The sequence below is a fragment of the Typopeltis vanoorti genome, chromosome 13 (assembly GCF_054136105.1).
Source record: "Typopeltis vanoorti isolate ZY-2024b chromosome 13, IOZ_Tvanoo_1.0, whole genome shotgun sequence".
Classification (NCBI taxonomy): domain Eukaryota; kingdom Metazoa; phylum Arthropoda; class Arachnida; order Uropygi; family Thelyphonidae; genus Typopeltis; species Typopeltis vanoorti.
In genome coordinates this window covers 93,396,714-93,416,553 of record NC_143561.1, presented here as the reverse complement: position 1 = coordinate 93,416,553, position 19,840 = coordinate 93,396,714, and the positions used below count along the sequence as shown (strand labels likewise).

Here is a 19,840-nt window from a genome sequence, read left to right as displayed (position 1 = left end):
AGGAAGTTCACAAAGTTCCTTATGAAGCTTGAATGTAACCTACAATCCATTTCTTCTAGAGTGACCTCTATTTCTTAAGTAGCTGTAGGTAATAACTGTAGCTGCAGCGTCCTTGTTTTGTATTTGAACTCTTGCAGAGACGTCACTTTTGATGTGCGATGTGCAAATAACAAAACTTTGTTATTTGATGACTCTAGGTGTATAGTTAGCCGTTACTATATAGCTAAGAAATTTTTTCTCCACTTATTCAGGAAATCAGTGTCCAACGATTTTTTTTTTATTAGTTAAGTGGAGAAGGAGTCTCATTCAAATTGAAAAATGAACAGGACGTCCATCCCTCAATCTGTAAAATGCATAATTTTTTCCACGCATAGCAGAGGCGTAGCTAGAGGGGGGGCGGCACTTTGAACATTTATAACTTTTGCAGTTAATTCTAAAATACAGTCTCGAGAACTCAGTTCCAACTATTGTAATACTACAGAGAATTTTCCTCACAATTGATGTAAGTGTTGCTAGTTGTGAGAGGAGTTTTTCTAAATAAAATTGATTCAGAATTACCTACATTACTATGAAATAGTCATCGACGATTTTGCTAACAGAAAAGCAAGAAAAATAACATTTTAGAAAGCTGAAATTAAAGTTTTACTTCAAAAATAAAGATAGTGTTTTAATTTATTTCCCTATACGTCGTTTTGACTTTTTGTAGTATTTTTGGTGTGTATTGAGAGGTGCGGCAAACTCAGGGACCGTCCCGGAAGCTTTTGTATACTCTTCTCTGTGGTCTAGAGCCTTTGTAGCTTAGTCGATATAGACAAAGCTCTTTGGTCGGAAAGACCTGAGTCCTATTCCGTCCATGACGTAAGGAACATTTATCTGGTCTTTTTCGACTAAAGGTGAGTTAGTAGTCTCATATGGAGGTAGATTTTTCTCCAGGAACCTCGGGCATTTATTCCTCCAGAACAGGTAAACTACCAGTCCCATGGGTTTATAGTCATTAGTGTTTATGAACCAGTCATAGACCTGATTCGTCAGCTATATGTTAGTCTCAAGGCCAGATAAAATTAGAGGTTAAGGAAAGCAATGGTGAACTACCTTGCAAAAATCTCACCAGAAACACTTTATGTGGCAAGAATACTTAGTTACCTACAACGTTACCAAGAGTAGGACGACTGAAGGGTTAAATCATCATCATCATCATCTGCATGACACAGTTCGACAATTTACAGATCTCTTCTCTTATATAGTTCCTTACTTATGCAGATATCTTTACACATGCTAGAAAGGTCCAAATAGAACGAACACAGAAACCTTCTGTATTCATAATCATTTCCATAATAATAATAATAACCATTCCCATCATTTACACGGTTAATTAAAATTGTCGCTCTTACAAACTTCTAACATTTGGAGCATAAGGGGCAAACCTCACTGTTACTCAATTAGAAACAGCTGGCTCTAGATTTCACTAATTTAATATGATAACCAGTGAAGAGACAGCACACAAGTCCAGCAATGTTGGGGTCCCTAACGCTAACACTATATATATGTCTGAAACAGCGTGGATTCTATGGTAGATTTTCTTTTGTTTACGGAAGAAAAACCTGAGTTTCTAGGGGAAAAAAAAACTGGTGTGCCCATACCCAAGATCAATTAATTCGGCAAACGGTCGAAGAAAGGATTAGTTTAGTAACCCAATATAGAAAATTTCCTATATTGGGTTACTAGACTCGGACTCAGAACCATTTCAATACAGTTCAAAAGAGAGCCATCATATCGTGGTCGCTTAACATTGGTGATAGTCTTGAGCCCTCTCTCTCTCTCTCTTTGGCTTCCTGTGTAGACTGAACCACCCAGCCTACAAAAGTTAGATAAGGCTAAACGGTCTTCCCCACTCCCTATCAGTGAAAAAAACACGTCTACGGATTTTTAATATAATGGAGATTCAACGGACCACTCAGTCTTCAAGTTAGATAGGGCTAAAATGGCGTAGCTAACTCCCTAGAAGGGAATAAAAGGTGACAGCTGATTTCTTTTTTATTTTACATTTAATTAAGCCTTTGGTTGGAAACAAGGGTAACTTAATCAACCGATAATTTTTGCTATTTTTAGATATTGTTCAAAAACCCTAATCAATAAAATAAGAGGCCAAGTACGATCCTACATCATGATTGTTCTTTTATCGTTGATGATAAATTATTATTCCTGACACCTCCAAGGAGTCCGAAGACTCATCGCGGGAGGACACCTACAACTCTCTCAACTGATACACCTGTCTCAACCACTACACCGAACCTCTACTATGAATAATCTCCATCAACCGCCCACCTCCACCACCACTACAACTAGTATTCTATGTTTGTAAATTGCGTTTGTAAATTAAGTATTAAAAATTCATATTAAGGATTTTTAATACTTAAGGAACATTGCCGTCACTTTTTTTCATGTTTTCCACTAATATGAAGGACACTGTATAACAGTGGAAATATCGATCGGCTTTCGTTGGTGATCTCATTTTTTCTATATCCCCCACCATCTAATTTAGTATTATTAATAATTAAAACATACATGTAGATCCTGTTTTTTGTCTTAATTTTTTATATGATTTATTTATTTTTGCAACATGTGACAGCACGTAGGTGGCAGTGCGGTGCTAAAAAGTTATCATGGCTGAATTACAATAAACAGTTAGTAGTTAAAAGCGTATGGTACTTAGATCTTTTAATTTCCATTGTTGGGGCTGAAATATTTTTCATACTGGAAGGAGCTATGGGTTTACATATTAGCGACAATGCTAAGGCTGATCCAGGAAGCTCAAACGATCACCATATAAACCAGTCGAATACTGAACAAGCAAAAAGCCCACTTCGTCATCGTCTCGAAAGTTGGTTGAATAAAAATATGAAAATTGAAATGACGGATGGAAGAATTTTGGTTGGTATTTTCCTTTGTACAGATCGCGACAGAAATATAATATTAGGTTCATGTTCGGAATATCTGAAACCAGAGGAAGATGGTGCTGTCGAAGAACCGAGGGTGCTTGGTTTAGCAATGGTCCCAGGCCATCACATTGTATCTATTCACGTGGATGAAGATAAGCAAAGCGGTTCGACTGGTTTTTATGAGGAGAACAAATGACAGTCTTATACTTAGTTTTTTATAAATATGTAGATTTCAGTTACTTTGAGATGGCTGTATGAAAGAGATGGGACCTAAACTTTAGTTTTAACTGAATGCCAGATTTGTTATTTTTCATTAGCCCATAAAAAGTAAACTGTAAAAAAAAAATAAAAAAAAAAAAAATGGTGTAAGACAGGATTGATACACCAAAAAAAGGCCAAGATTTATGATTCTTGAGCACCTTCCATTCTGCTTGCTGTTATCAATAAGCTGCCTTTTTTAAGCAATTAAGGTACAAATGGCTGCAAAAACCAATTAAAATCATTGGCAACTGTAATGTAACAAAATAAAAGTCAATATAAAACCATTAGCTTTATAACCATTTATTTTTCAGTTAAAAGAGTGCGAATTATATAAGAATTTTCTCAAACAGTTTGTGTGTGTGTGTGTGTGTGTAGATACACATATATATAAATTGTAAGCAAAAGATTTTATACATTACATATTCTGATTTTTGAAATTTGAGTAAATCTATATGCAATGGGTTTTGGAACTCAAAGGAGAATAGTACAAAAAAATTAATATTAATTACTGAGAACACCTGTTCAATCCACTAAATCAGGAGGGTTGGTTGTTTTTTGATTTATGGCCAAAGTAGCTAAGGCACGAGACCAGTGTATTACATCTATAAACTAAATGTTCTTCCGACTTCTTTGTCTGTTTTGTGGGATGAAAAACCCAAGTCTGTGGAAGAAGAGGAGCATGAACAAAAAAATTTCCTTGGCATTATGATTTTAAAATATGAAGTGAGTATTAACTTCGGTTTTACAAGTGGTGTCATATATATATATATATTCATTTTTCTAAATTAACTGACTTAAAACCCGAGAATTATAACACAATGACATTTATTTGAAAAAACGCAACATGTTTCGTCAAGAATGACTTCATCAGGCGATAAGAACATAGAAAGATATTAAAAGACACTTAAATTAACATTGACACACTCTAAAGCTATACAATTAAAGCCATAATATTCGACTGTAAATTACAGTTATTATGAGCTTGAACTACAGTCCGAGTTAAAGTTCTATTGTTGTACACCTGTGCGTGTGTGGAATCACGCGATCTCCAGTATCTAATAGTAGAGTTGAAAGAGTCAGGCAAATTATAGCTAAGATTGTAGAAAGTATTTTACCTTGGGAATAATAAATGTTAAAGATATCAAGCTATTTTAAACCTGGTTTTACTCCATTTCCCAAGTAAGCAAACAGACAAGTAAGTCAAATTTGCGCCTGCAAGTATTGCAAGTCTAGGTGAACCCACACATGTGGTATCTTTAACACACACACACACATATATATATATACAAAATCTATAAATCATGTTTAATGGGATAAGATAATCTGGGAAATCCTGCTCCAGAGACCAAATGTGTTTTATTTTTTTTTATTATTCCCCCCTCAACTGTTTCATAAAGGCTTCTAATAAATGGAGATTTCACTCAAGGTGATGCAATCATTTGCAACTTTTCTCAAAAATATAGAAATTCACATAAAAATATGAAGGTTAATATCAATTAAAATGATGTTCTGAATAATGGTAGTAATATTATTGAAATATGGAAATAAACTTGAACAGTCCATTACGAAAGCTCACACAAGTTAATGCTATTAAAATTATCACTGGTTTAAAAGGCTTGATATGGTTACTAATTACAAAATGAAATCTGTGCTTTTTCACTCCTAACTTTTTAATAGTATTATGAATACAATAATATATCAAAGCTATATATTAGAGTTTGCAAAATATATAACACAAGTTCTGTTTAATAAGACACTAGAACAACAGCCTTAGTTTAACCACCTTACCGGCCATTATGAATCAAATACGCATCCTCATATGCTTCATATCCATCATATATTTCAATGTAATGTCAACGGTATTACAATTTTAATATGCACTTCGCATCCATGGTAACTTGGACGTATATATATATGTCCTGGCCGGTAGCATGGTTAATAAGACTCTTGTGCTATACATTTCAAGCTGTTATGTTGTATGCATTCCATACAACAAGCAAATGAAAGGACGTAAAATTAACGTCTCCCAGGTCTGGCTCCCACTGAAGAGACCTCAATAAAGGTCTAATGCGGTCTGGGTAGTGGGTCTTTCCCATTATGCATTGCATTATACATGCTTGAAAGGGGGGGGGTGTGCTTTGTATTATGGGATACATACTAAGGCAAGTGATATGAAGTTATTAGCCTCTATATACAAGTAGCTCAGATGTGAATATATTTCACACGCAAAACTGTTTTGCTTACTTGGGAAAAGGATGAAAACCAAGTATAAAATTCCTTGGCATCTTTAACATATTATATATATATATATATATATATATATATATATATATATATATATATATATATATATATATAATGAGGACTATGGAGTATCTGTCCATAACTACAGAACCACACATGTACCACAGTAAAAATAAAACTTATTATATAAATATTTCATTTTACATATTGTAAGACATCAGTGCAAGCAGTGAACAATAAGGAATTTAAATAAAGAAACAGTAGAGCACTTGCACTTGTGTTAAATTGGAATACGTGTACAGTTATGTGTTCATAGGTTAAAACTATGGAGCTGAAAATAAAGTTAAAACAGATTTTTTTTTTTTAAAGTAGATTGGAAATATTTATTTAATACACACTTGAGGAAGACAATTTCACACACTTTAGAAATAGTGAAGCAGTCATTATGATTGAAGTTGGGCCAAGGAACTAAGAATTCAGCATCTTATGAATGACATGCACCACCATCTATATTGGTGGTGCATGTCATTCATGGCATCCTCTATGACTACCTCTCATCTCATCTCTACATCATGCATAATGTTTTTTTGCAAGAAGGGCAAGAATGTGTGCTTGTCAGGTCAGATATCCCATATCAGAAGTTATGTTGGAAAATCCCCTTTGTACGATCTACTTTGGTTCAAGACTTCCTTGCCCCATTTTGTTGCCTTCATTCTATTCAGTAGCTTCTCTTTACCAAATTCACAGACCGAGATGTTAGAATCTGAACTGTTTGCTCTCATTAATGACTTAACACAAATTGTTCATCAATACACCAGAATTCTGGATAATCTTCATCATTCCCTCAAGAGAGCTGGTTAAGACTTTTTCTTAACCAGCTCTCTCTCTCTCTCCAGATATACCAATGATGTTAGCTCTCCTCTTGGCAAGTCAGGCTGTAACCTTGTCCATGTTACCTTTTCTACAGATTGTCCTTCCAGTCAGTTCCAACCTCGTATCCTTATAGCACTACAATGGTGCGAATGGAATTATGTTCAGAATTTCTATTTTCTTGTTTCAATGGTCTGATTCTGATTTCTGCTCTCCTAATCCTGGAACATGCTCTGATCTAATAATTGAAATTATTCTTGCTGGCTTCAGTGCTTTCTTTCCCGACTCGACTCAGAACCCTCAACCTTTGTCCAAGCCCTGGTCCTCCAACAGTTATGCCAAAGTGGTCCAAACAACAGTATCTTATTCAGCTTACACTACAGCCAATAACAACTGGAAAAAAAAAAAAAAAAAAAATCCAAAGCAGACCTTTTGCAAGAGCCAAATGCATTAAGCTTGCCTCCTGCTTAAATGGCAGTCAAGCTTTCTGGTCCCTCACAATGGTTGTGGGATGCAACTTCTGCCCATGCATATTTCAATCTCTCTCACATTCTGATGATACGGTGGTAACATTTTCTAAAGATAAGGCAGATCTCTTGGCATCAGTTTTTCCCTCCAACTCTTGTATATTGATTACCAAGGTAAATCTCCTCCCACTATTCCACAAACTATCCACAGTATGCTTCCTCTGTTCTTTTGCTGTAAGGACATTAGAAAAATATACTCACTAGCCTTTATCATAAGTCTCCCAGTCCTGATTGTATTCCCTAGTTGTATTAAAAGCTGCTTGTGCTTCAGAACAAACATGCAACACACCTATTCAAGCTGTCATCTGACATCTGTCCAACTGCTTGGAAGCAAACTTTTATTCCACACCTATCCAAAGAGAAAGATAAAAGTCAACCATTAACTATTACCCTACTGCTTTGACTTCAGTACTCTAAAAATAATGGAACAACAAAAATAATAATGGTCAGCAGCCAATTGCTTTGCTATTTGGTGACTCATAAATTACTTAGTGATCACCAGTATGGATTCCATCATTCTCACTCCACAACAGATTTCCTAGCTAACACAGATTTCCTGCTTTTGGACAGAGGGTATGGAAAAGTTTGGAAACTCAAGTGGTAGCTCTTAATATGTTCAAGGTTAGGTTACGATATTGATCGAGCCTGGCATTATGGCCTTCTTATCAAGATTACATATTATGGTATTTCTCCTGTCCTTTGTGAGTGAATTACCAGAATTCATTAGAGGTCACAGTAGATGGTTCCAATCATATGCTGGAGTACTCCAGGGCTCTGTGCTTTCATCTGCACTTCTTCCTATGCATCAATGATCTCTTTTGCTGACTTTCAGTTTTATTCATAGCTTTGCTGATAATAGTATACTCTCCATTCCTCTTCTCTTTTCATTTTCAAAATCTTGTAATGCCAACACCCAGCTTCCTTGGATTTTTTCAATGGGGTGAAGGTATCCTGGTGAGTTTTAATGCCACCAAAACACATTCACATATCTCATTTCCCAGAAGAAAGACCACTTTTCACTCTGACTTTTGACAATATTCTGCTCACTAGCCAGGATCAGTTTTCTCTTCTTGGGTTGACTTTCACATCTAGCCTATCCTGGTACAGACACATCACATCTGCAGCCTCTTCAGCTTCAAAAAAAAAAAAAAAAAACCTTGGCATTCTTCTCATTCTGAGCAGTATCTCTCTTCTACTCAACACTTGACAAAAATCATGTTACAGGTGAAAGTACATTCATGAATAAGAACAACAATATATCAAGTATCAAGAGTTAGGATAAAATTAGAAGAAATATTACTCAGATACTTTTAAAATAAAGCACCTAATATTTCTGAAAATTACATTTCTCATAGTAAAAGACAATATAAATTATCACGAGTCTTACTAATAACTTTAGAGCTTCAAATAGTTAAACAAATGAATCCTCTAATGTATTTTCATTCCCCAAAAGGGAGAATCACTGGAGCTCTTTTAGTCCTATGTTTTGAAACTTGGTGAGAAGCTGGTTTCTGCCCTTGGTTATTATCAATAGTTGAAGGTGATTTATTAACTCATATATAATAAGAATATGGCAAAATGTTGCCATCTTATGTTCCTAATAATAACTAGTATTACTGCATAAAACTATATTTTGTGGTCAATTTTTCTGGGTTGTGGGGATTAAAACCAAAGTCCTTTCTGGGAGGAAAAAAAAAACTCTTACTTGCCTATGACAAAAACTGATTAACTTAGGAATGAGCTGAAAAAATGTATTAGTAAACATTCCTCTACTCAGCAACCAGAAATGAAAATATACTTGTCCTTCCAAACCATATTCCTATGATATCAAAGAAGATATCATAGGAATATGGTTTGCAACCCCCCTCCAAAGCTATAAAAACACTGCCAAAATACAGTTCAAGAATCAGTGGAGGCAAACAATAGTGCTGGTTATTTGCAGAGAAAAAAAAAATGCCATCTCTGTATCCCTGTTTGAGACTAGTGACTCCCAATAGTCTCAAACAGGGATACAGAGATGGCAATTTTTTTCTTTGCAAATAAACAGCACTATTGTTTGCCTTCACTGACTCTCCAGCTGTATTTTGGCAGTGGTTTTACAGCTTTTTTTTTGGTGGTGGTGGGGAATTGCAAACCACATTCCTGTGATATTTTCTTTGATAGAAGGACAAGTAATCAAGGGTGTTTGATTAGAAACTGCTCATGCATGTGTGCGCGCACACACACACACACACATCTTCTTTCAAGACAAGATATAGACTAAAAGCCTGTTTTGGCATCTAAAGAATTATAATTATCATTTTTCATTCTCTTCCTAGGTCTTCCTATATTTCTTTCCCCTTTAGGTTTATACTTTATCACTTCCTTTGGTAGCCTTCTTTCTTCTATTCACTGTCCATGTTCCTTTCAATTCATGGTGTTCTTTTATTTTATCATTTATTGTCTGTATTTGTAATTCCTTCCTTATTTCATATATCCATTCTGGTACATCCTTGAACTGCTCTAAGAAATTTAAGAAGTTAAATTTCTTAAAAAAAATTCAGCTACTTATATTCTCCTTTCATCTTTTTTTTCTCTATTCCAATGTTCTGAACTATATAGTATTGTTGGCATTGCCATGACCATAAAATTTTAATTGTTTCGTTCATTGTTTTGCCTTTTTTTTTGTTCATGTTTTAGTGACCATTTATTGCTTGAATATGATGTAATTTATTATCTACATCAAATATTATATCACATCCTACATATTGAAAATGTATTATTACTTATTCTAGAGTTTGATTTTCAAATACTATTGTAGTTTGTATAGAATTCTCCAGAATACCACACTTTGAGTCTTCTTCAGCGAAATTCATATATTGTATTCACTAGTTAGTTGCTGTAAATGGTGAACGGATCTCTGAAGGTCCTCTTCTGACTACTTGATTATCATTAAAAGAGATAACTAAAGACCTGAAGTGGCATTGTATGATGATTAAATTATTAAAGGTGTGCTGGACAAGAGGATGCACAAAGTTTGTTTTACTGGAGTTAGAATGAGTAGAGTGATTGAGGCACTGGATATAAGAAGTAAGCAATCAAGCAAAAGAGTTGGTAGTTGTAATAGGAACAAATGACTTGACTGCGAACAAAGAACACGTCAGATTGGATATCAGGAGACTGTTGAGACGGATAAAAGATAATACTGTGACAGGAAGGGTAGTACGCATGTTGCCCAGGTACGACAGTGGTGAGATGGGGTGGAGAGCAAGGATTATGAATGATATGTTAGCAGAAATGTGTGAAGAGAAAGGAGTGCAGTTTGTTAATGTGTGGAATGAGTTTGAAGGACGATGTGAACTGTATAGGAGTGATGGACTGCATTTCAGTGGTTTTGGTGCGAGTCTCTTGGAGAGACTGCTGCTGGAAGGTAGAGAAGTGAGTGTAGAGAATGAATCTGATCAAGTGGGAAGCGATGTGGAAGAATGGGAGAGTAAGACAGGAGAGATTGAAGAGGTGGTTATGAATGAATGAAGTGAGCTGCATTAGTATAGAGAAAGAGAGAACAGGTGTGCAAGACAGACAGGGAAATGGGGAGGCTCAGGATGGACAGAGGAACATAGTGTGAGAACGGCAGATGCTCCAAGAGGATGTGAATGCATGTGTAGACAAAAAGGAAAGGGGATAACCTGGGATCAAGGGAAAAACAGCTGGATTTGAAGAAGGTTCTAAGATGAATAAGGAGAAAAAAAAACGGCTCGAGTTAAGCATGGAGAAGTCACATCAAATAAATGGTATTAATGGGACTAGCTATAGGTCAATAAATAAGCTGCTGTGTTTGTATACAAATGCTAGAAGTGTAAGAAACAAGGCAAATGAAAATGGTTGCATTAATTGAGTCTGTTCACCCAAAAATTGTTGGAATAAGTGAGACATGGTTGGATGAGGATGACATCCTGACAGCAATAGAGATGGAAGGGTATGATGTGCTTTGTGAAGATAGAAATGGTAAAAAGGGAGGGAAGTGCTATTAATGATAGAGAAAGAGTTATGTCCATACAAGGTAGAGATGTAAGAGGGAAATAGTGGCAGTGGTTTTGAAGCAGTATGGCATTGAAATAGAGGTGAATAGAATGAAATACTTAGTCGGATGTTGTTATAGACCTGGTAATGTGGAATAGTGGCGACCATGAAATGTATAATCAAATTAGTCCAGAAAATAAGAAAAGAGTGATCATTATGGGTGATTTTAATCATGGCAATATACACTGGGATGATGCGATAGCAACTGGAAGTAAAGAAAATTTGTTTCTTGAGTTTTTGCGGGACAACCACCTCAGACAGTATATAACAGAGCACACAAGTATTGAGGGTCTTGGATTTGATCATCTCATCAGAAGATGTAATTATAAATCAGGTGTCATATCACCCTCCAGTTGGTGAGAGTATGCAATACTCTCACCAACTGGAGGGTGATATGACATTAAGTATGCAATACAGACGAATATTAAGTATGCAATACAGAGGAAAAAGGCATTATGGAGGCAGCATAAGAGAAGTGGTAATAACCAATTCCATGAGAATTACAAACACCAGGCAAGGAGGATAACTTGGTTGTTAAGGGTAGCAAAAAAGAAGTGTGAGCAGCAGTTAGTTAATGAAACCAAAAAGAATCTTAGAGTGATCTTTTGATAGCCAAAAATAAGAATTATAGAAGGATGATATTGATTGGAGAAAATGGTATAAGAACAACTGCTACAGAAGATATAGTGGAGATACTTAATGAGCAGTTCATAAAGGTCTTTCATTCTTGTGAATGTGACATCATGGAGAGTTTCAGAGCAATTGATGATGGGGAGGAGAGACTAACTGTAAGTGAGCAAACTTGATGTTAATAAGGCTGTGGGACTTGATAATATATCACCATGTATTCTGAAGGAATGTGCCAGAGAGTTGGCATCTGGAGGAGTTCCAAAGGAGTGGAAGGAGGGCAAGATTGTGCTGCTTCATAAGGGAGGTGATAGAACTCGGGCATCAAATTATAGGCCTATCTGTGAGTCAGGTGTTGTGGTTAAGTTGTTGGAGAAGCTGGTGAGAATTAGGATCCAGAATTGGATTGACAACAATAGTATCATCTTTGATGGACAGCGTGGATTTGCTAAAGGGAACTCATGTTTTAGTAATCTATTTACTTATTACAATAAGGTAACGGCTTCCTTGGACAGAGGAGATGGATACACAGTTGTATACTTAGATTTTGCAAAGGCTTTTGTTAGATTACCACATAATAAGTTAATAGTCAAACTAGAGTGGTGGGGTTGGATATTAGATTAGTGCATTGGATCAGAGACTGGCTATCTGATAGGTATCAGCAAGTTGTTTATGGAGAGCAATATCCTGGAAAAGAGAAGTCACTAGTGGTATGCCTCAGGGTCTGTTTTAGGGTCATTGCTGTTTAACCTGTATGTTAACGATATTGGCAAAGATTTGGGTGGTGTTATTCAGTTGTTTTGCAGATAATGTAAAGTTGGGCCAAACTATGAAGAGTAGAGAAGATGTTGTGGCCTTACAAGAAGACTTGAATAGATTGAGTGAATGGGCACAGGAATGGAGATGCAAGGTTGATGTTGCAAAATGTAAGGTTTTAAAATTTGGGAAACAAAGATGGGATGTAGAATTTACACTTGGTGGGGATATATTGTTGGAAGTGGAAGAAATAAGAGATCTTGGAGTGATAGTGGATAAGGATCTGAAATTTAGGGGACACATTGCCAAATTGTGAGGACAACACAAAGAATTCTGGGAATGATGCGGAGGACACTGACTTGTAGAAGTAAGGAGATTCTTGTTCAATTGTATATATAAGGCTCTGATAAGGCCACACATGGATTACTGTGCAGATTTGGTCACCTGGTTTTCAAAAGGACGAAAAGATGCTGGAAAGGGTCCAGAGATGATTGACTAAGATAGTTTTATCTCTGGAATGTGGAATATGAAGGTGCAATTTACAGAGTCTAGTGGATAGGGGGAAAAGGGATGATAGTGACCTACAAGTTAGGGTTGTTATAGGATCAATGTTGGAGAGGTTTTACAGAAAACGGTGGGAGATCAGTGGAGAACCAGATGACATCTGGTTCTCCACTGAGCCTGGAAGCTGTATAAGGAGGATGTGAGCAGGGGGAGTGAGAAGCAGGTTTTTTTGCATGCAGAGTTGTAAATGATTGGAATGCCTTGCCTGAGAAGGTGGTGTCTGCAGAGAATTTGAGTGTGTGTATATAAGTCACGATATGATGAGTTGTGTGTATGACAAAAGAACCTCCTAGATGAGTCTTTGACTCCATAGTATCTTGGGAATAATATTAATCTGTTAAAAGCATCGTGTATAGGGTTATATGGTGACTGATATTTATTTCTGGGTTAAATCCAGATTTCCACTTTATTAGATCATCTATCTATCTATCTATCTACACTGTCCCAAACCGTAAGGACGAACACTATTTCTGAAGATTACAATGCTAATTCAGAATTAGCTTGATTTGTCTTGATTTCTTTGATGTTTTCGAGTAGAAAGCAAGTAAAAATTCAAAATTTCAAATTGTGTGCAAAGGGGTCACGTGGTAGCACTCAACATGTTAAAAGGCTATGCTAAGCAAATTGTGTTTGAAGGAAACTTTTCGTGAAGGAATAAAGTTGAAAACTTGTAATGTCTCAAAAACATTGCCTAGATGATTTCATGTGGGAAAGAATTACTGGAAAGCTTGAAGAAGGCTGTAGAATTACTGATATCACCAGCATTTGGAATCTCATATAGCATTCAGAGTCTGGATACAACATGTCAAACCAATGGAATGTGTTCCAGACATTTGTTAAGAGATCGCTCTCACTCTACTATGGAGCATGAAGACAGATTTTTGGTTATAATAGTAAAGCATAATTAATGCACCATGGCAGGTTAATTTGCAAGTTGGTTCATTCAAGCACAGGTACAAGGATATCTCGACAAGCTGTGGCAAGACATCTGCAACAAGTACACCTATATGCCCGAAGGTCTGTAGTCTGCATCCCTTTACCCACAGCTCATCGTAGAGCACGTTTTCAGTGATTTTATTAATAAAAATTGGACAAGCCACCAACGGGCTAATGTACGGATGAGAGACATTTTAGGCTTTCTCCTGAGTCTAGATGCCATTTGATGTGGCATGAAAGTGGTACTGCTTCCCATCGCAAGAATGTTCTTGAAAGCGATAGATACAGCAGTGCAGGGTTCATGGAGTGGGAAGGCATTATGCTTAATGGACACACTGATCTGCAAGTGCTGGAAAAAGGGACTATGACTAGTGAACGATATTGCAACGAAATTCTTCAACGTCATGTTCCATTGTTCCGTGGGGTCAAAACCTCTGTCAAAGTGTATCAAGTGACCTGTGCTATGGCCCATGAACAATACCTTGTTTTGCAGTAGGCAGTGGACTTCCAACAGGACTCAGTCCTGCACACAAGGTGAGGATTATACAACAGTCGTTGCTGACAAATGCGCCCAACCACATATCACCACCTGATTGGCCATCTGGAAGTCCTGATCTGAATCCATCAGACTTCAAATTGTGGTCTGAGTTTGAGAGAATAACTCACAAGAAACGACATCCCAGCATCGCCAGCCTGAAGGTGAATTTGCAGCAAGCAGTGGCTGTGTGCTGTGCCACCATCAATATGTGGCCTCACAGACTTTGGGCATGCATGAAGGCAAAAGGGGGATATTTTGAACATTGAGTGCTGCTATATGCATGATATACATGTAGTTTGTATGTGCTGAAAGCCGTAAATGATTTACTGATAGATTAAAGGTTTATGCACTGTTCAAGTTGTTACAGTATTTATCCCTCATCTAGCAGGTGAGGAATACAGCTGATGAGAGAAAATTACCTGAGGCAACAAATGGAAGGGACACGAGGTTCAAGAATGCTGGATCTGATCATTGCACCAGAGAACTTAACAGTAACCAATCTAGCTACGCTGCCTCCATTTGGAGAAAGTAATCATGTATTGACCAGAGCAATGGCATAAGAATTTGGAGGGGGAAGAGATGTTGTTGCATGGGAAGTGGTCAAGGGGTATTTGAAGCAAGTAGTATCTGAATGTATACCTAGAGTCAGAAGGATAAATCAGGTAGGAATTACATAGATGAATAGCTTCATTAAGCAGGAGCTGCACACAAAGAAAAGGTTGTGGAGGAATTGTAAAGAAACAAGCGATCAGCATGCTAATGGGCACTATAAGGTGAAATCAACAAGGGTGACTGATATGGTAAGGAAAGCCAAAGTTAATCATGAGAGAAAGCTAGCTGATGAGGCCAAAATAAACCCCGTTGTTGTTTCACTATGTGGCAAGTAAAAGGACTATGTAAGGATGACTTTAAAAAGTGCTGATGGTGGGGAGGTAACAGAACCAAACCAAATAGTCGAATTACTGAGTGAGCATATTGCAGGAATGTACCGTCTAGGTGGTGACATTCGATGCCAGATGTGGCATTGAATGATAAGAGAATGGACAGTGAAGGAATGGAAGTACTTAAAATATTGCAGAACATCAATATGAACAGAGCCATGGGATTAAATGCCATATCGATCCACGCATTATTACATCTATCTTTCATGTAAGCATGAATTTATCTTTACAAATACATATCCGAACCTTTAACCAGTTTGTGGTGTTAATTCACTCTTCTATAATTCTTTGGTGAAAAAAATATAAAATCATTACAATGATGGAAATAGTTAATGGACAGTGAGTTATAATCTGTATCAGAAGAATTCAATTCTAAAACAGAGATACTTTGCAGAAAGGACCAGGTTTTTTGTTCATGATAATTTTACTTATAAAATGATGAGGATAATATTTTAAAAAAATTGTTTGAGGAGTAATAAGAGAGAACAAATGAAAAAACGTGTACTCATAAAGTTTTTTTTTTAAATTCTGTTGAAGTTGACCTAATAATATTAACTAAGAAACTGATTGCAGCTTCTGTTATCAGTGCTTCTCACATCTAACATAGTAATGATTCTAACAATTCTTAAATAAAGACAAAGTTGACTTACTGGCGTCATTTCTTCTTCTCCTCCTCTCACATTGATGATTACCATTCTCTTTTACTATACCAAAAATAATACATTCCATTCCTCCTTTGATCATATCTCGCAGAGACATCAGAATCCTGACCACTTGGATGCTAAAATCTTCTGGGGTTGATGATATCATGGGATTAAATGCCATATCGATCCATGCATATTACGAGAATGTGCAAGGGAATTATCAGCTCTTCTGACTAAGCTGTTTAATTTAAGCCTCAGGTAGAAAGGGGCCAATGGAGGCTTCAAGACAAAAGTAGCAAATAGGCCAATCAGCATCTCAGGAATGGTGGACCAATATGTGTGGATCGATATGGCATTTAATCCCATGATACCATCAACCCCAGAAGATTTTAGCATCCAAGTGGTCAGGATTCTGATGTCTCTGAGAGATATGATCAAAGGAGGAATGGAATGTATTATTTTTGATATAGTAAAAGAGAATGGTAATCATCAATGTGAGAGGAGGAGAAGAAATGATGCCAGTAAGTCAACTTCATCTTTATTTAAGAATTGTTAGAATCATTACTATGTTAGATGTGAGAAGCACTGATAACAGAAGCTGCAATCAGTTTCTTAGTTAACATTATAGGTGGTGAAGGTATTGCAACAATTGGTAAAAGACAGAATTCAGGATGGGCAGATTGGAATATGATATTCTATAAGAGACAACATGGTTTTGTGAAAGGCTTACCTTAGTAATTTGCTTACTTTTTATAATTAAGTGATAATGGAGTTGGATAAGGGAAATGGCTACTCAGTGATATTGCTAGATTTTGTAAAAGCATTTGACGAGACTCCACATAGAACTCTATTGCATAAATTGGAACAAATGCAGATGGATATGAATCTGGTGATTTGGATTAGAGGGTGGCTGGTGGACAGATATCAAAGAGTGGTTTATGGATGAGTTGAGTCCAAGAGAAGGCAGTGGTGTGCCACAGGGCTCACTACTTGGTCCTCTGTTGCTTAATTTGTATATCAATGATATAGTAAATGATTTGACAGGAAATATTCAGTTGTTTGCTGAAATGTTAAACTGGGAAGAGCAATGGCAAATGAAAGTGATGCACAGATCCTTCAGGAATACTTAAACAGACTAGCAGTATAGGCAAAGGTGAATAGCTGCCATTTTAATGTGGCCAAGTGTAAGGTGATGCACTTTGGGAATAAATCAGAAGCTATATACTATATTGATGGAAATGAACTACAGGAAACTGATGAGGCCAGGGACTTTGGTATGATTGTGAAGTTTAAGTTTAGATGGCATATTGGAAAGGTCACCAAAACAGCATATCAGATATGTGATCATTGAAGAACACATTAACAAGTAGGGATAGTGAGGTTATTGTTCCTCTATAGAAGGCCACGCCTGGACTACTGTGCACAGATCTAGACTTCTGGATTCTGTGGTGATGAAGAACTTGTGGAGAGGATCCAGAGGTAAGTGACAAAGATTGTAACAGGTCTGTGGAATGCTCCTTATAAGAATAGATTGATAGTCAGTGGACTTCAAAAATTAGCTGACAGACAAAAAAGAGGAGACTTGATAAAAGCATTTAAGTTATTAAAGGGATTTTATAGGATACTGACACTTGAAGACTTTTTTTCAGCACATAGCAACAAAAGAGAGAACAAGGGATCACCAGTGGAAGTTGTGTAAGTGTGTAGTTAGCAAGGGTGTTAAGATTAGGTGTTTTACTTGGAGGATGGTGAATAGATGGAATGGGTTGCCAGAGGTGGTTGTGGGTGCTTCATCGGTGAATGAGTTTAAGGACAAACATGATAGGTATTGTGTGAATGATGGCTAGTGTGTAAACAAATGGATCTCACATGATGAGTCTCCTGATTCCATGGAGATACTTGTATAATAATAATAATATATATGCGTGTACTGGGTTGCGATGTAAAATGTATTCGTATTGTGTCGCTGTCAAAAAAGTTTGAAAAACACTATTCTAGGGTACATATAGAAGGCTGTTATTACAAAAAAAAGATAGAGCCTATATAATAACTGGGTGTTGTATAATTTTATGCTAGATTCAGTTCTTAAAGTATTGTAGCTAAATGTCCAGTGTGTGTAAATATTGGGTATTTGTGAAATTGTTATTGTTACATTCTTATAAGCAAACAATGGCCCAAGCATACCAGAAATGAATATGTGCACTGCGCAATGTATTCATGAGTGTGAGAAGTTTCTGGGTTGAAAGGAATAGTGATAGCATGTAATAAATGTCACAAAAGAGAGTGTTAGCAGTCTGCTATCACACACAGCCTCAAGTGTGATATGAGAGTCATCAATGTTGTGACAAAAAGTGCAAAACTGCAAGTGTTAAAGAGAAGAAGGCAGTTGCTATGGAGGAGATAAAATTTAGTTTGTTTAATAAATAGTTAAATTTTATAATTTTTGTTGGATTTAGTTTTTAAAGTAGTTGTAGTGAGGTATTGTTTATGTGAGTGGGTGCATTTTGAGAAGTTTTTATATAGTGTTATATTTTTACATAACAGAGTGTAGCTAAATGGTCAAAGAGTACTAGAAAACAGTGGTAGCAAAGACAACATCATTTATCATTAGCACCAAATTCTTAATATGTAACCTTATGAGGAAAGTTAGTGTATCCTGTACCTCAAAGGATGTAATGTAGATGATGAATAAGGATGAAGATAGTGTATGCTTATCATATCTTATCCCCTTTATCTTACACATGATTTTACATACACCATCTTCCTTTACATCCTTCAGTTCTGTTTACTTACAATTTAAATATAGGCAACATATTGCTCTTATTCTGTATAACGGTCCATTATACAGTTGTTCACACACTGTATAATTCATAGTGTGTGAACAACTTTTTTCACTTTTTTCTTGTCAATGTGTCATATGCCTTCTCCAGCTATCCTTCCACACTTCATGTTTCTGATAACTTTTCCTACCTCAAATACAAATATGTATATATATATGTACGTACTCCTGATTGTATGTATACTTATTCATGAATATGTAATACCACTATCACTGCCAGTTTCATTTAACTTCAGTTTTTTTTTTTGGTGTTCAAGTATTTATTCCAGTCATTTAGAATATCTTTATCCCCAGTTTTTATGTCACCTTTATCATTTCTAGTTCTTAGGGGAAGAGTCAATGGCTCGTTTTTCAAAATTTTCCATGTAATAATAGGCAAGAGGATGTGAGAGGCTATTAAATCGGCTGGCCTTTTTAAAAAGATGTCGGGACTCAAGAGTTATTCCTAACTGTGTTAGGCTTAAAACCAAATTTAAATCTAATAAAGCCCTCCGGATATACAGATATGCTAGTCTGGCACTATTACGAGAGCAAATTACTGAAACTCGCACCAGCCTCGCTACGACAAACGGCGCCGTTGTCTCATTACAGACAGAGCTCTCTGCTATACTCAGTCCTGAACTTTGGTCTATTCTCCTTAGCATCTCATAAGCTTCCTCTCAAAAAGAATTCCAGAAAATAAAAAATAAGCACATCAAAAAGTTCAATAATCTTTGCAAATCTAAACTGCTACCTGAAGTTCAAACGCTCCATACAGTAGTCAACCTTTCTTCTAAAAGACTTAGTGAAGATGCCGTTAGTGTCCTAAGCCTCGGACACAATTTTGACGTCGTACCTATTGAAGTTCCGATATTGGATATTATGTACAACATCGAATGCAGAATCTGTCACTTAGCTCCAGAAACAGCCAATAACATCAGACTTGACGTAGCTAATATTCTCTTCCGTTCTTCACCTCCTAAAGTTAATTTATCTTCCAGTCAACTCTCTGCACTCAAAAAATTACAGAAAGAAAAAAGTATTGTCATCACCAGAGCTGATAAGGGTAATGCCACTGTTCTCAACTCAGAATATAATCGGAAAATGGATATT

The 19,840-nt window shown here is 36.4% G+C and overlaps 1 protein-coding gene across 1 annotated transcript; it reads left to right on the top strand.

Annotated features, from left to right (window-relative positions):
* The first annotated feature begins 2,652 nt into the window (after window positions 1-2,652).
* On the top strand, window positions 2,653-3,484 carry Sbat (LSMD1 domain-containing protein Sbat). The gene has a single exon (XM_090403043.1). It carries the CDS (start codon window positions 2,767-2,769, stop codon window positions 3,133-3,135), a length of 369 nt encoding a protein of 122 aa, XP_090259169.1. The 5' UTR covers window positions 2,653-2,766; the 3' UTR covers window positions 3,136-3,484.
* The last annotated feature ends 16,356 nt before the right edge of the window (window positions 3,485-19,840 follow it).

What these genes read in the sequence shown, in the direction of transcription:
- Sbat (XM_090403043.1), top strand. Translation starts at nt 2,767, where the DNA reads ATGGGTTTACATATTAGCGACAATGCTAAGGCTGATCCAGGAAGCTCA.